This window comes from Porites lutea, chromosome 14, assembly GCF_958299795.1.
Source record: "Porites lutea chromosome 14, jaPorLute2.1, whole genome shotgun sequence".
Lineage (NCBI taxonomy): Eukaryota > Metazoa > Cnidaria > Anthozoa > Scleractinia > Poritidae > Porites > Porites lutea.
The window spans coordinates 2,912,953-2,929,935 of NC_133214.1; the positions used below are offsets into that span (position 1 = coordinate 2,912,953).

The window sequence follows — 16,983 nt, forward strand, 5'->3', positions numbered from 1 at the left end:
GCTACTATAACTTTAGCATGTTTTCCAAAAAAGCATAATTCATGAAAAAATTAGGCAGTGCCGATAGAAAATTAAAATGTCGCTTTTTTAGGAGCAAAATCTGTAAAAACTTAGTTGTGTACAGAGCGCAAGCTCCAATCATGAAGGTTCAAACGTACAATGCTTTAACAGAACATATGAATATAAACAATAGCCAATCAGAACGGGCGAAAGATTAGTTTTAATTTCCATACTAAGTTTACTCAGTATCGACAGCGGTTTTACCATGCAGTTCCGAATAAGTTTTATTTAAAACGACTTTAATGCTTTAAAGCCAGGTTAAATTAAAGCTACTAAAACTTCGCAGAAATGATTGCAATTATTACCGGACCGACTTAGATAAGAAGAAGTTTTTCTCGTGCTAGGTTTTTTAGCCACGAAATTAACACTTCCCGCTGTTGATCCGTGAACCAATCGCTGGCAGCAGCTGTCGCAAGAAGCATGTGAACATCTTGCCAAAATGCCGCGGAATTACGATAGTAGTCATAGCAACGATTCAGACAAGTGAAAATTCGTTGGGGGTCTACGTAGGGAGGTCTTTCAAAGAGAAACCGGGAAATAAAACTAGCCAGGTCGATGACACTCCTAGGCGAATATCCGTAACTGTAATCTGAATCCCAGGCCGGATGAAGTTCCTCGTTCGCTCTGATTGGCCTGATTCGTGTTTTGACTCTCAAATCTCGTAAGCTGCGCTGAAGTTTTTTGATCGTCTCCTCGGCTATTTGTAGGGATTTCTTAGTCTTGGCCAATTCGTTTTGCAACATTGCTATTTCCGTTTTAAGATGACTGTCGAACGAGCTTTCATGACCAACTTTACACTTGCTTTGGTGCTGGTGCAGTTGAATTTGTGGAATCATTTCAAGACAACTGCAGCACTTGACGAGAGTGTAGCCACAGTTCTTTAAATGGCTTTCCATATCACCTAGTCTCAAAACCATTTGACAACCATTAGCAGAGTTCTGGCACTCCACCGAAAGCCCTTCAATCACTCCTCTCAACGCTAATACAGGCGCGGTTCCAGGGAGACTCACTTCCTGCCGACATTCAGGGCAAGTTTTCTCCTTTTTAGCGCACGCGTCAGTCACCCAAAGTTTAATACATTCTTCACAGTATGTATGTCCGCAATGCGTCACTACTGGTTTTTTAAACACTCCTGTACATATCCCACAGATTAGGTTGTGATCTACTCGAGAAATAAACATATTTGTCATGTAACCCATTTTGCAAGATAGATCACTTCGATTACGTTCGCCGCCTACGATTCTTCACAGCGAAAATACACACTTCAAGGCGTCGGCGTAAACAAAGTGATTTGTTTTGAGGTCAAGCGTGGTTTTAAAAACAATGGCTAACACTTTTGACAAAAGTTTCGTGTCAATAATTGGGCTATAGATGCTTGTGGTTTCATTAACCCACAGCAGGTCACCTGACAGGTGCATGTTAAGTTTCGTGAATCAAAAGGAAGTTTTTAAATAAACAGAATGGGATCAGTAGAATTCTCCGAAAATAATCTCAATGATTTAATACACAATGAAAGATCGCTGTGCTTTCTCGTTTCTCGTAACATCGAGCCTATACGTACATCTGTTGATTCCTTGCTCGAATCTGGCGCGATACAAGGTGTGGTCAGTCGAAACGAAGAAGTGGAATGTCATGCACTATCTGTTTCGATCAGTCTAAAACAGTTTTACCTGGAGGACTGATATTTGTAGATGTAAGAGACGGAATTCAAATCTAATTCAAGGCAATCCGGATCATTTTCCAGTACTTCGTTTAGTTTTGCCATAAAACGATCAATCCGTTATCACTTTTAATAGTAATAAACACGCAAAACGCTTCAAGCTGACATTCAATGGTTTGTGCGTGGTAAAAAAAAAGGAACATTGTAAAAAGGAATTAAATGAACCATGGGGGAAGAATTTGATTTAATAGTTGTAACGAAAAAATACGTGCTTGCCGTTTATGGATTGTTATCAAAAGTTAAAAATAAACCGTTTTGCTACAATGTTGGTTAACATATTATGTTTCTTTTTGATCCGGCTTTGACTCGACCAGAAAAGTAACAAATGTTTTAAAGTGGATTGACGTAACCCTGGCAAGATCGAAGATTCTAGAAAAAAAAGAGGAAATTGTTTGAATTTTGTGTGTGCAAAGACTCTTGCGGACCTTTAAATTTAAAGCACGTGATTTGCTGTCATGGCGACTTCCCAATAAGGAGCCGCGCTTTGAGCTCTTTGCGTCACGACACTATTCCTTGATTGAAGTTGCTAAATGAAAGTTCGTGATGATATATTGGTATATTCCTTGTAAGTAACGTGTTGGATTTCAGCCAAGTAACGGGCTCCGTTGCTTTGTTTTTCAAATGATGGGAAATCTTGGATGAGGAGGCGTTATTCGGCGCGAATTGATGAGTGGCTTTGTGAAAAAGAGTAAGTCGAGTACTCGCTGTTGTCCGAGGATTACAGTTTATTATGGCGCGATACGTTTTTGTGTTTTTGTGTTGATTGCGCCGCTTAGAAACGCAAAAGAGAATCGTATCCGTTCATTAATTGGTTTTGTTTCTACCTTCGATATAGGACAATCTGCGTCCTCCTTCGTTTAAAGTCTTATCTTTGTGACTTCGTTTGGTTGATAATATTTTACTGATACTACAGGCGAGCTCAACGGCTCGCCGAGTAGATCGAAGTTTCACAAATGAATAAATTTGAAAAACTGGGGAAAATCGGTGAGGGATCCTATGGAGTGGTCTTCAAATGCAGAAATAAAGAAAATGGACAGATCGTGGCGATCAAAAAATTTGTCGAGTCCGAAGATGATCCGATGATCAGGAAAATCGCTATGCGAGAAGTTGGAATGCTCAAGGTATGAGCTGAAATTTTCTTCCTTCTTCTGGTGAATTGATTCGTACGTGTTAATTGGTAGAACATCTTAATAATTTATAAGTTTACTTCTAGGTGGAAGTCTGTTTCTCTTGTCAGAAATTTTATTACCATACATCAATTTCTTCCCTTGTTTGCTGGTTGCTGGCACATTGCAACCAGTACTAAACCTCTAGCCTGCCAAGGGAAGGAATGTTAAGCTGTGAAAATCCAGTAGAATTTTTGTGAAAAAGAATTTAAGCTCATTTAAGTCTACTCATCTATTTTACATTTATTTCACCTTGCCAATGAGGATTAATTCTTGATGTTTTTTTTGCTACACAAAGCAAATAAAGGATTATAGGTTTTAAATTGAACGTATATAACCCCAGAAATTCTACAGTTGTACTTGGTAGTGGTACAGTAGGTCCTTAAATGAACAGTTGCTGTCAATCAATAATTAATCCATGGTTGTCAAGTCATCAATTTCACTTCTTATAGTTTTGGTTGAAATTTATTCTCCTGTGTCACAATATTTTGAGGGGAGATAAAAATCTCTTTTTTATTTCCTTATTAGAACTTACGGCATCCAAATCTTGTAAACTTACTGGAGGTGTTTAGAAGAAAACACAAAATCCACATGGTGTTTGAGTACTGTGATCATACGGTGTTGAATGAGCTTGAAGCCCATCCAAGAGGGTAGGTTCAAATCTACTGCCAAAAAAAAAACAGTGAAAAACCTACGATTGGTAGGTCGCTTAGAGGAGGGTTTGTTTAGGACAAGGGCTCTCTCATAGGTAATCAGGGCTTCTGATAGGTTGCGGAAAAAAGTCAAATTTCACGGGATTTTTTGCGGCAAATTTGCAAAAAAAATTGGCCGATTTCGCAAGAAATTTGGCGGCAAATTTCACTGCGAAACAATGAATAAAAAACAGGCAATTTCATGGCAATTTTTTGGGCAAATTTCACTAAAATCAATCTGACCAGTGCTGTCAGGTTTTTGTAACAGAGATAATCATTTGCTCTTCCAATAACAATGACACCATGGCTAGTGCCCAGTTTTTTTGCAACATAATGTAGGCCTGGTAGTTTTGGGACATTGTTTGCTCGTTGCAGTGACGAAGTTTCAAGATAAATTTGAACATTTGAGGTGAATATTAAAACAGGTCCAGTGGCCAAGATAAGTATCAAATATGTCGTACGAACATGTATTTGGTAATGTTTTACATATTTTGGTGAATGTTTCGGGATTTCGCGAGAAGTATCAGAAGCCCTGGATAACTGGTCTGATACCTTTGCCAAATATTTATAATGTGCATGCAATTTCTGAGTTGGCCACAAGCAGTGCCATTTACTTAAAGGGTCATATTTTTACTGCAACAAAACAGAAATGGAAACGATTGAAATGAAATAAAATGCATGTAAGATTTTTCTTTTTCTTAACTTATTTACCTGGGAGTGATTTTTCATAGAGAACGTGTGTGAAAATTAAACTGCATTCCAACAAAGTTCATGGTATCAAATCTTTCTCTTGGATACTGGCAGAAGCTTGGAAATTGAGTTTGTTTGACTTTATTGTTTCCTTTTTATTTGTAGTGTGGAAGAAAAAATGGTCAAGAGTATTATTTACCAAACTCTTCAAGCAGTTAACTTTTGTCATCAACATAAAGTGAGTGGTTTCTAAGGTTACAGCATGTTTTGAAAAGAGGGAAATTTTGAGAATGGTGACATATTTTTTACTGCAAGGTGTAAAAATGTGTACATTGCAGACTGTACTTTAGTGTGAAATGTACTGGCAAACACAGATAATAGGGAAATAGTTTCCCTCGGGGCCAGGGGCGAGGGGGGGGGGGGGGTACTCCACCAATATTTGGGAAAAGGTGAGCTGTGGAGGGTTTGAAACCCTGACGCTGTTCAGGACAAAAAGATCCTAAAATATACACCCTGTTTAGGACAACAACCTCAATTTTATGACCCTGTTTAGGACAAAATATGTGCCGTCTTGTTTTAAAGCCATTTATTGGCAATTGCAATAGAGCGAATACACATTATATTAATACGGTTTGTTTGCTTGGAAGTACAAACAAATTTCATCAACCAAATCAAATCAATTGCATATGCAATACCCTTTTTATGATTTGAACAGAATCTGTTTAGGACAGCTGGGAAATTATATACCCTGTTTAGGACAGAGAGGAAAAAACCATACCCTGTCCAACGGCACATCCCCCTACAGGTCATAGCACCCCCTCTCCTCCCCAGGTAGTTTCCTTTATGATGAGCGGCACAGTTAGCTCAATTTACTGGGTTTCTGACTGTGGCATGGTAGGCATGGGTTCAATTCCCAAGCCAGACAAACACTTAGGTTCAGACGCTATACTCGACATCAGCTAAATCAAATTCCAAGTTAGGCCAGCTGAATTGATTCGGATGCCGATCTTTATTCTGAACTAAAATTAAAAGAGGATGCATTTGGTTTGGCGCTTGTGAAGTCCAACCTCTAAATCAATGCTGGTCCAGAGCCATTATTCTTGGCTGAGCTGACCCAAATCCAGTTTTGAACTGTGTCAGACGCCATACATGTATGTAATTCATATGAATTTAAGTCATTGAATTCAATATTGAATTCAGTGAATTAACTGCAGGGCCTCAAAGTCTTTAAAATAACTTTGGAGAAAGTTCTACCTTTGCTCTGACATCTGCAAATATGTAGAATTTTGGTCATCTTTGATGGAGGCATGTGTGGCCGACTGGTTAACACCTCAAACTCTGGATCTTGAGGTCCAGGGTTCAAGCCTCGCCCTTCCCGTTGTTTCCTTAGACAAGAAACTTTACTCCACTTTGTCTCTGTTCACCCAGGTGTATAAGTGGGTACTGGTGACATACTACTGGGAGTTACTCTGCCATGGACCTTGTATCCCTTCCATGGGGGGAGTAGCAATACTCCTAGGCAATGATGCTTCATGCTAAGAAAACTGGCATAAGCTCTTGCCATTTGGGTCTTTGGCTTGTGCCCGGGGGAGGCACTTGGGTATTTTTTGGGTGGGTATGTGCCGCCTGGGACTCCAAATTGGCACCCCGTTCTAGAAAAAATTTCCCCTAAAATTGATACCCCGTTCTAGAAATGGGCCAATTTTTTATACCCCGTTCTAGTATTCGCCCTAAAACTGATACCCCGTTCTAGAAATGGGCCAATTTTTTATACTCTGTTCTAGGGTGCAGCAAGAGTACAACAGTTTGCTTGTTAACGCATTGAACAGTATTTTTAAAAGCAATCTGTCCTTGAATACTTTCAAATGGCAGCTTACAAAAGTGGAGCTTTCGTGCGTTCGAAATATTATACCCTGTTCTAGAAAACGCTTCTGAAATGGATACCCCGTTCTAAATCAGGAGCTTCAAAATCACGACCCCTTTGGGCGGCACATACCCGTATAGGTAATGTATGGGAGTACCCCCCCCCCCCCCCCCGGGGGCTTGTGTGCCCCTTTACCTTTTTTGACGAGTAGTGTGCTACCTCAATTTTCTAAGACAGTGAGTATGTTAACCCCCACTTCTCCCAACAAACATACATGTATACTACTGAAGATCTTTTCATGTAACTTAGTGTTTTCTCTGTCCCTTTATAGTGCGTCCATAGAGATGTAAAACCCGAAAACATTCTTATTACTAAAGATGGTGTTATAAAGCTCTGTGACTTTGGATTTGCCAGAATCTTAAGTGAGTTGACTTTATATTGAAACAGATACATGTATTGATAAAAATATTATTCATATTGATAAAAATATACCACTTGATATTTTTGAAGAACATGTCATAAGGCGGGAACCAATGGGTGACAAGTTGCAGCAACACGTTACAGGGACAAATTGCTTTGTTTGTACTGGAGAATTTTTGTGAAAATCTTTGTCTCCACAACAGAATTTTGTCTCTGCAAGAAGTCTCACAAAATCAAATCAGACTGAATTTGTTTGACTTGTTGCGGTGACAAAATTCTGTTGCTGAGACAAAGATTTTCACAAAAATTCTCCACTGCACGCAAAGCAATATTTGTCACTGTGACTGTCATGCGACTTGTTGCAGCAGCTTGTCTCCTGACCTGAACACATGGAGTGATTTGTCACTATGACATGTTGCAGCGACATAATGCCTAGTGCGTTGTGACCTATAAGGTTTTAACATGAAAATGAGGTAAATTTAAACCACAGAGAAAAATTAATGGTTGCCATTCTTTTTTTTCCCCATAACTAAAAAATAAACATTCTCCCATTTTATTACTTCATTTTGTTATAGCTGACAAACTGTTAAAAACTGATTGTGCTTCAATGTAAAGTGAACAGTCACCATTAGTTTTAATATAAACCTTGGATGTCTTTTTTTAGCAAATTCTTTCAGCCAACACAACAGGCTCTGAATTGAAGTATGGCACCTTGTTAAAAGATTTGCAATGCTCATAATATATCATGGAACCTCTCTCTGATTACTTTATTTTCTTGGATTTTTAGCAAAAAATGATGAGTGTACAGACTATGTGGCAACACGGTGGTATCGTGCACCAGAGCTTCTTGTGGGCGATGTACAGTATAGCTTCCCAGTGGATGTGTGGGCAATAGGATGCGTATTTGCCGAGCTTATAACAGGGCAGCCATTATGGCCAGGCAGATCAGATCTTGATCAAATACACTTGATCAGAAAGACATTAGGTATTTATAAAGTATATGTATAGTACTGAATGCATGTACAGTGTAACTGAGGGTTTTATGTGTATTGGGGATCTGGCATTGTACTCAAATTGCACTGCCATGAATGCTTGTGGAAACAGTGAATGCGATCGAAACTGTTGAACTTGTTTTGAAAATAATTTGGGTCTCTTCACATACTGGACTCCCCCAATCTTGTCTTTATACCTTTTTTAATAATGAAAATAAAAACGATAATGATGATCAATCACCCAAGTGTAGTGAAACTACAAATGAATGTTAGGTACAACAAAGAAATGCTTGCAAAAAAATGTGAACCCCCAGTGGAAATTGAACCTTCAACCTTCCAGATAGCGCTTTACAGTAAAACACTGATGAACCTGTGACAGCCCTGCAAAATAGTGTTTTCCTTGGTTAACCTTTTAAGTCCCAGAGTCCCATCAATTTTCTTCTAACAATAAACAATCAAGAGAATAGGTTGTGAGAATTGATCTGAGGAAAAAATGCATTTATCTATTTTCAAATTCTCTCAACTCATTCTTTATGGAAATGCATAGAGACCAGTTTGGAGAATTTGTATCTGGATACTGGGATTTAAAGGGTTAAGAAACCAGTGGCAGGCAAAATATTTAATAAGGGCTGCATTGCTCTTTTAAGTGAACACAGGCCATTAACTACCACATGTATGCTAATAAGCGAATGTTTTGTGGGAATGCACTTGCAGGTGATCTTACTGAGAAGCAAAAGAAGATATTCAGAGAAAATAAATTTTATCATGGATATACAATACCAGAGCCAAAAGAAATGGTAAGAAAGTTAATGCAACAACTTACATTCAGTAGCACTCGATCTCTTTTCTCGTGGCTGCAGCTTTACATTTTTCATTGCTGTAGGAGAAAAGTTGAACCAAGAAGTACCAGTGTAAATTATTTGGCATTCTTGTGCTGCATTGTATGCATAGGATGAAAGCACAGTATTGAAGCAATTTGATTTTTTTTTCAGGATCCTTTAGAATCCAAATTCAAGCTGCCAAGCACAGCTATGAATTTTATGAAGGTATGTGGATATATGTTGTAGTTAATTTTTTAGCTCAGGTATTTTTTGTTTTCCCTTTCTTTTTGGGTATGGTAATGTATGCTAATGAAGTTGGAACAAAAGAAAAGCAAAAATTACCTGAGATAAAAAATTAACTAGAACATATACATTCATTGGCTGAATTCTAGTGCAATGGTGTTGTGGCATCAATAGTTAAAGGTTGAAAGAGTAGTCATTGATTTGCTATGATTTTATCTGCATATAGGGGTGTTTTGAAATGGATCCTGAACAGCGGCTAACTTGTGCTGAGCTTCTCGCACATGCATATTTTGATGATTATGAACCAATGAGAGCTCCTGCTGTTAAAACGAGAAGAACAAGGGTAGGTTCTTTCAACCAAACGCGAGAGTTTCAACAATAGAAATTCACAAAAGTTCGACATTTCATTTAAGACGATAATTTCATCCACAGATTCAAAAATTCGAACCACCTTATATATTTTTATAAACAGCACCACAGGAAAGAACTCCTTATACCAGTAGCTTTCATTTGAATGGTCTCACCATAGGATTTCATCCACAGACTCAAATGTTAGAACCACCTTTTACAGCATAATAAACAGTACCATAGGAAAGTACTGCTCAGTAGCTTACATTTGAATGGTCACACCATAGGATTTCATCCACAGACTCAAAAGTTGGAGCCACCTTGTACAGCATAATAAACAGTACCACAGGAAAGTACTGCTCAGTAGCTTTCATATGAACGTTCACACCATAGGAATTCGTCCGCAGACTCAAAAGTTAGAACCACCTTGTACAGCATAATAAACAGTACCACAGGAAAGTTCTGTTCAGTAGCTTTTTTTCAAATGGCTACACGAGGATTTTGACGATAACAGCACAGTATTTTAAACGACAAGAACTTCGCGGTAGCCTTCATTGAATACATTCAGTAACTCTAATAGATTATTTTCTTTCCTTGCTTGTTTAGCAACGAATTAAACCTTCGTCAGATAATGAACCTCCCTCGCATCACTTACCTCAGCTTGCCACGGAATCACCAGCTCCGGATAGAACAGGTAAGGAAGCGTAAACTGAAGAGTTTTATGGCATTTCTTTGCAGTCATTAATCGGAACTTAGCGTTAGGGAGCTTACGCAACCACGACGACGACGACAACGTGAAAAAACAACTGGTTGTATGAGCAAAACAACAGCTCTGCACGTGCATCACGCTTTTTAGTACATTTCTTTCACGTTCACTGCACGACTACGATTTGAAACCTCCCAATGCGACGTTTTAGAGAAGACGTTAACATTTGACGACGAATTTTCCTCTCTCTTTTTGAACCTGGATAAAGTCCTTTAAGAATTCCACTGCGGGAAAACTCGCCTACATTTGACAAATTGAGCGAGTCCAAATGGACGCGAGAAAGTTTGAAAGAACGTGAATTCATTTTCATCGTGGTGGTGCTTGCCTAAGCTCCCTTTTCACTACGACGACGACAGCAAAAATGTCATGCACGTGCAGAGTTGTTGAATCTGTTATTGTAGTTGTGCTGGTTGTTTTAATTCAAGGTTTTCTAAACTTGCCCATGTAAATGCAAAAATTTGGCTTTCTTGAAAGAGAAAAAACCTTACTATCATTTTTCTCTACGCTGTCAATGATGAGTGGTCGCCTTCATTCTATACTAAAGGTACGGTAGCCGCTGGTAATGAGTAACGAAAGTATTGTGATAACTTTTAATTTAACAAATCGACGACAGTTCTCCATGGTCTGTACTCTTATCGACGTGTTAAAAACTCGAGTTACTGCATTAACAAAAAAAATTGCCACACCATCACGTCATTACCATCTTCTGTACTCTTATCGACTTTAGCTCTCGACCAATCAGTGCGCGAGAAATCGCTCAGTTATTGTAAGTGATTGTTCGGCTTTGCTCGCATTTTTCGCTCTTCGCGCTTGGCTTTCTCAGTCCATCTAGAGGGCAACTAACTCTTGCGTCTTCCTTTATATAAAAAAATTAATCTTGTTTACGGCAAACATGAACAGCATTTTTTATTTTGACAAATTTTAATTAGTAAAGATTTCTCTTTTTTTTTTCGTTAGACAAAAACAAGGACAAAGTAAAACATAGCAAGCTCATGGATCATTTGCCTTCAATTTAAACCTCCATAACTTCTTAATGTACATGTATAGACGACATTATTTTCATTCGATGGACTATGTATGCATGAATAATAAACACTAAATGACTGATGCGAGGGATTAACTGTTTCCCTCGTGGCCAGTCTTTCAGTGATTTGTTATAATTATAGCTGGAAATTTTGAAGCTGGAAATTCATTAAACATCGCTGTAACGGCAGTCGTCGGTCATCATTCGCGGGCAACAGTGCACTGTTACCCTCTGACGTCATAGATTTTGCAGTGTTGTCCGCTCAAAGACTTTGGCAGGAAACAGTTTTATTGTCGGATGTCATGTGACCTCGAAGTAACCAATGAGAGCGCGCTTGTGGGAAAAATTTCCAGCTCTATAGCATTAAGAATCATGATTAGGGGTTTGTTATGCTTTTAAAATTAAATCGTTTACTGCCAAAGAAAAAGAAACAACAATTTTTAAATCTCAAATTATTATTTTGTAACATAACAAGAAAAAATAGCTGTACCAAAGAAATATACATCTAGTGTTTAAATAGTCGTGGTTAATGTTATTGAAAGTTTATGAAACACCATGTACAGCGTAATTCCCCTATCTAGAAACTATAACAGGAAGTAGTACAAGCTAGGACAGCTCCTGTACAAGCTCTTAGCACAACCATTTCTGGGCGATAAGCGTTACATGTACTTACGACTGGTGAATACCATCGACCAATCATAACTAACGCTTGTCCAGCCAAACATTTCCAGAAATCACTGCACCTAAAGCTTGTACCCATTCTCCATAGAGTTTCTGAAGTGAGGAATAAACAGTCATAGGAAAGTGCTGATCTCTTAAAGGTCACATTTTTAAGGCCGGGGTGTAGCGAGGAGGGTCCTGGAGTGCTCTTCCGTCCCCAACCCCCCCCCCCCCTCCCCCGTGAGAGGTATCCTTACCATTTCCGTGAATAACCAAAGTCGACGCTGAAATCCTAAACTTCATTCTCTTCGAGTGTCCGTACCTCGGCCATTTCGTGTCCAAATATTTCAAAAACCATCGTTTGAAAGACAACTTTTTTAAAAACAATTTCTTTGTATCAAAGATTTTTGTCCGTAATTCTTGTATGGACCAAACTTTGGTTTTATATAGACGGTCCCTCTCGCCGCGTGACTCATCTCAAGTGTGCAGCTATTTTGTAGGCTTGTCCCTTCCTCCCACGAAAAGATTCCCTCCCCCCTTGAGAGATCCTAGCTACACCCCGTTAGGGTTAAGGATTTCAGCTAAAGTCTACAATAATCAATGTTCCGTAATACTTAATATTTGGGGTGGGGAGGGGGGGGGGTTAGTCGGAGACAGGAAATCCATTCAATTCTCAATGTTTTAGTTTTTCAGTGTCATAAATACACTGTACGCACTCATGAAGAGTAGTTCTCGTCAGTCGTCGTATTTCATCTTTAAAGGGTGGCTAAAATAACTGAAGGATTCTTTTACGCGCTCTCTGTAAAATACGTTTTTTTGCAAGTATCATTGGGCTGCGCTCTTGTTAGGTTCTTGCACGATAAATAACTTAAGGAAAATGTATTCCAGGAGACTTCTTGCCATGCATATTTATATACTCATTTAAAAAGCATGTTTCGTTTTAAATTATAAGCATGAGTAAACGTATATTATACGAGTATTGTATAAGAAAAGAAAAACGTTTCACAATCCGACTGTAGTCGCTATTTTTTCTTCAAGCGAAATGCCGGTCTATAGAGCGTTGTCACTCGTTTGGTCCGAATTCGTTGGAACAAAAGAAAGCGTTTACACAGGAAAAGAGTTCAACTCCACGGAATTGGTTTGGAATTTGGCACACCAATATAGCCGCCATGACGTCATGTGAAAACGCTCTATGGACCTTGCACTCTGACACGGGCTCACGTCGTTATCAATTTCGTTCCCAGGGTCGCTCTTCGCGCCTGGAAACGAGGTTGTGCCTTTCGATGGGTACTACCAAAGTTTTCGATGGTGTCATACTTTTCCGGGGGGGGGGGGGCAAGAAGGCGCCGCTTCACAAGGGGCTCTCTTTCTCCTGTCGATAGAAGTAGAGTTTTAGAGCTGTCTAACAGCGAGAAAGATGAATAATTGGTTGAGTTGAATTTTTTAATTCCCTGAACCATACAACAACCTCTCCCGCTGAAGAGGTTGTGCAGTCTAAGCGGTGCAACCAGGAATGGACTTTAAGAGAGGGGGAATTCTCCTCTTCTATAATTTGAGATGAGACTAACTTCGTGATTGGAGTAAGGTGGAAAGTGTGGAGGTCCTGTGACGACCCAAACAGCACAAAAGTTTTGAAGGTGCAATCAATGTATCCTTTCGGTGGAATATACGATGCAGGACTGAGAAAGCAACCTGTACATAAGAAATTCTACAAAAAATATCCAAAAACCACAAGGTATAACTGGTTTTCAACCGCGTGCAAGGCAGGTGTGAGTGGCCAAAACAGTAAACAATGCATAAAAATAAATTACCTAACAGCGGAGTAGCCTCCCAATCCGGCCTTCTCCCCTCCCCCCCACCCCCCTCGTTCGTTGAAAAGGATTGCGTGACGAGCCAAAACGTCAGCGTGGGAGGCCATCAGGGGAGGGAAACGCCTTTGTTCTTGTCCACCAGCATGGCCGCTGTAACCTCATCACGAGGCGTCAGCTGAATACCAGCAATTTCACATTGTATAGTACGTTGCTACGAGTAGACCTCTGTTACTATAGCTTGCATATTTTGCTAGCCATGTTGGTCATGTGATAATACTCTAGGGAGCTGTTTACATTCAAATTTCGTCTTATTCGCGTGCACATGTACACATAATTTCAAAAAGGGCAAATCCCCCTGAGGCCCTTATGTACAGGTTAGAGGTTTATTGCTACAATTTGCAATGTCCGTCCAGTTTATTCGATCTAAGGGTGATTGTTTAACCCCTCCCGAATTTGCTCCGAGGGAAAGACCCCTTTTTTACTCCAGCAGCGCAAATAACAAGTAGCTAGCGATTTTTCAACTCTGCAGTTTTATTTGTACCCCAGATTTACATTCACCTTTATCATTTAATCACTATTCTTCGGGAAGCACTCCTAGAACATTTCACATCGTGACAGTGTTTGGTAGCGGGACTAAACATTAGACACCTCTGACAACCACATTCCGTGTCCATCACGGCATCGATGTTTTCCTTTGTCATAATCATCACAGTGAGTGATACGCCATTTGTTCTTCTTGTAAACCACATCAACGTTATGCTGGTGACCCGCCCCAGTTGATGTGAGAAGCATCTTAATGATGACCCCTCTCCTCGCACGTTCTGCCTCCTCCGGTGTCAATGTGATCTCATGACTGTGAGCTCCTGGAGGAGTCTTGGTGGCGTCCTCCATCTTGAGCGTCAGGGGTTTACTGGGACGTTGCGTTGGAATAACACCTGATCCTCCTGCCAAGGGTTCCCTGTAGAAATAGCTGTACGTTTTGGACTTCATCAAGACGTCTTTGGTTGCCTCTAGTTCCTTCCAGACAGCACTTCCTTCTCCGTGCACGGGCATTATGGGATACCGCTGTCGCAAGACTCCCACTCCACTTATGGGAGGCAGAAAGATGCGAGTTCCGCTGGCTCGAGTGATTCTGACGTTGCCCTTCTTATCCAAAACTCCAACGCTGCTTCTGGCGGTGTCTGCGGCGTCCGTGGCCACTTCTTTCCCCGAGAAAAAGGCTGATGGCGTCAAGTAGTATTTTTTGCTGTTTACCCCATTGTAAGCCTTCTCGGGGGTTGTACCTCCGTTGCGACCATCTTGAAAGACAGTTTTTCCGTAGGGCGTTCTCTCATCCCCTTTATCCTCGATATCAAATGGGTTCCAGCGGTTTAGGGGCGTCAGGTAGATTATTTCAAGAGGAAAGGCGTATGTCACCTTCTGATGCACCGTCCTGCAGTTTTTCGGTTTCCCCTTTGAACGCTTGCAGCTTCTTACATTCATTCCTGCCACTTTACTTTGAGTGGTCATAGCCACAAACAGGTTTTCATCGGAATAGCCTCGACGCCTCATGGATTGACCCATTGCGTCTTTCTCCATTACCCTGAACCAGCGATGATAGTAAGCGGAGTTCAGCTTTCCCTTTTTGTCAGGGTCCATGGAGTGGGCAGGCAGGTCAAAGGCTTCATCAGTCAGATTACCGGGATAGTTGTCTTTTCCAGGAATCTCACTCATTATCTCATCTAACAGCGTATACTGCGGTCTGTTGAAACTCTCGTCGGACCACTCGTCGGAGTCTTTAGGGTTAAGTTGGAATCTTGCAGCTCTGCTATATTTCTGCTCGTTGTACACCCTTTGCAGGGGAAGCCTTGCATGGAACTCGTCAACTAAACGGAACCTGTTCAACGGAATGTCGCGGCTGATTGGATGGCATAGAATACGGTAATTCCACTGCGCAAAGACTGGAAGTGTTCCGTTGATGATGTCAATGATTGTCGTGGGCAGGAAGGAAAAGTTCTCAAGGTTGTCTTTCCTTCCAGTGTAAGAAGTAAATCGGACTTTCTCTTGCAGTTCGAACCAGGTTTTTGCATCGATAAAGTGCCTGTCACTATCGAACGGCTCATCGATGTCCTTTGTTGCTGTGGTCCATGCGCCTTCTAAGTAGCAGAGTATTGGCTTGAAATACTTTCTGTAATCTCTTACGCTATGATCTTGATCTTTCCAGGCCTTGAACCATTCGCGCATCTCAGCTATCTGCTCGTCCACAGTGGGTTTGTTTTTCACCGCTGGCGGGACGTCTGGAAATGGAATCGGCTCTGTTTTGTGATATTCTTTACTGGTTCTGCTAGGCATGAAGGTTCGGAAGTCGTTGTGCCTGGTCCTGAATTCCACTCCATTGAGAACTGCAATGAATTCTCCGAGCCCAACAGTGCGAACGTTATTGGCGTGCTCATGAATGGCTAAGAGTCTTCCAGCGTCACCATGTGCTTCTGAGAAGTAGTTTCGGGACCCACTTCTGCTAACGCGTACTTGTTTCACCCCAGAGTCGCCATCAGATCGGATACGTTCTTCAACGAACATTTGTTGCATCATAACCTGGCGCGACAGAGCGCCCAGTATCTGGCGAAATGACTCCATTTCTGAGAGTTTAGCGTCACTTACTGCGATGTGTGTTGCAACTGTGGCGGTTAGGAGCAAAACTTTGAGTGCTAGTGCCATATCTGTAAAAATACAATAAAAGGGTTATGGCGAGGACATAGTAGCAAGCCAAGTTAATTCTGACCTATAAACTATTACAGCGCAGTTTCGTTTTGCTTTAAAATGTTGCGTAAATGTTACCGCCTTAATCAAAAAAGTTTCCGAACGAAGACCAAGAAATTATATGTAAAACCCATCCTCAGGAATAGATGTTATTTCACTTCTTGCAGAAGTTATCTAAGCCTTATCTGCAACAGGCGGCTTATGCAGGGGTACGTATTTGCAGCTTAATTGATTCGAATTCTTGTACTGCTATAAAAACATGTTGTGAGAGAGTCATGCATGTGAAGCACGGAAAACCAAATAGTCTCCTGTCGAAGTTCTTTCAAAGTGGTTTCATCTGAATGATCTCATGCACTATAGATTATTAATCCACAGATTCAAAAGTTTGAAGTAGACATGTCGATCTTACTTCCACTTGGTGGAGTAAACGAAAGTGTTAATTTCTAGCCAAGTAGCTATTAATGTAATAAGAGAACACTTAGGGCAGGAACTATCCAACAAAAGTTTTCCAGAAATAACAAGTCCACACAGAAAAGAGTTAACTCTCCCACTTTAGAGTCAAATTCTAACTTTTAAATCTCATTCTGCGGATGGAAACCTTTAATGTGAGTATTTTAATGCCGAAATCTATGTAACAGTTTAATACTTTCCGTTTTCTGGTAGTTGACAAAATTATATCTGTAATTTTCCACAGTTCTTTTTAACTGTGAGTAAATGGATAGTCCCACAGTCATTCTCTTAGCTCACTGTATTTGAAAAGAGATATATCACACATACCTGGGCAGGTTCCAATCCTTATCCAATCTTGTAGAGATCGATCGACTGCTTGAGGAAATGGCTTCTTCAGTAAAGGTGGAGAGAAGTGATTGTTATTTGGGCCAGCATTTGCTTTTCGTTTTTGCTACAAGACGGTGCTAATCACTACATTATTGTGTTAAGGTCAAGGTCAAACTGGTTCATAAGTAGG

The 16,983-nt window shown here is 40.4% G+C and overlaps 3 protein-coding genes across 3 annotated transcripts; 1 reads left to right on the forward strand and 2 right to left on the reverse strand.

The window, feature by feature from the left end:
* Nucleotides 1-273: 273 nt before the first annotated feature.
* LOC140925238 (RING finger protein 151-like) lies at nucleotides 274-1,322 on the reverse strand. Its single transcript, XM_073375229.1, has one exon. The coding sequence runs from the start codon at nucleotides 1,257-1,259 to the stop codon at nucleotides 375-377; it is 885 nt and encodes a 294-aa protein (XP_073231330.1). The 5' UTR covers nucleotides 1,260-1,322; the 3' UTR covers nucleotides 274-374.
* Nucleotides 1,323-2,291: 969 nt separating this feature from the next.
* On the forward strand, nucleotides 2,292-12,476 carry LOC140924422 (cyclin-dependent kinase-like 4). The gene is made up of 11 exons (XM_073374454.1): nucleotides 2,292-2,468; nucleotides 2,616-2,901; nucleotides 3,475-3,596; nucleotides 4,494-4,566; nucleotides 6,524-6,614; nucleotides 7,400-7,597; nucleotides 8,319-8,401; nucleotides 8,597-8,650; nucleotides 8,895-9,011; nucleotides 9,623-9,710; nucleotides 10,740-12,476. The coding sequence occupies exons 2-11, from the start codon at nucleotides 2,734-2,736 to the stop codon at nucleotides 10,796-10,798; spliced, it is 1,053 nt and encodes a 350-aa protein (XP_073230555.1). The 5' UTR covers nucleotides 2,292-2,468; nucleotides 2,616-2,733; the 3' UTR covers nucleotides 10,799-12,476.
* Nucleotides 12,477-13,828: 1,352 nt separating this feature from the next.
* Nucleotides 13,829-15,981, reverse strand: LOC140924878 (uncharacterized). Its single transcript, XM_073374869.1, has one exon. The coding sequence runs from the start codon at nucleotides 15,972-15,974 to the stop codon at nucleotides 13,911-13,913; it is 2,064 nt and encodes a 687-aa protein (XP_073230970.1). The 5' UTR covers nucleotides 15,975-15,981; the 3' UTR covers nucleotides 13,829-13,910.
* Nucleotides 15,982-16,983: the final 1,002 nt, after the last annotated feature.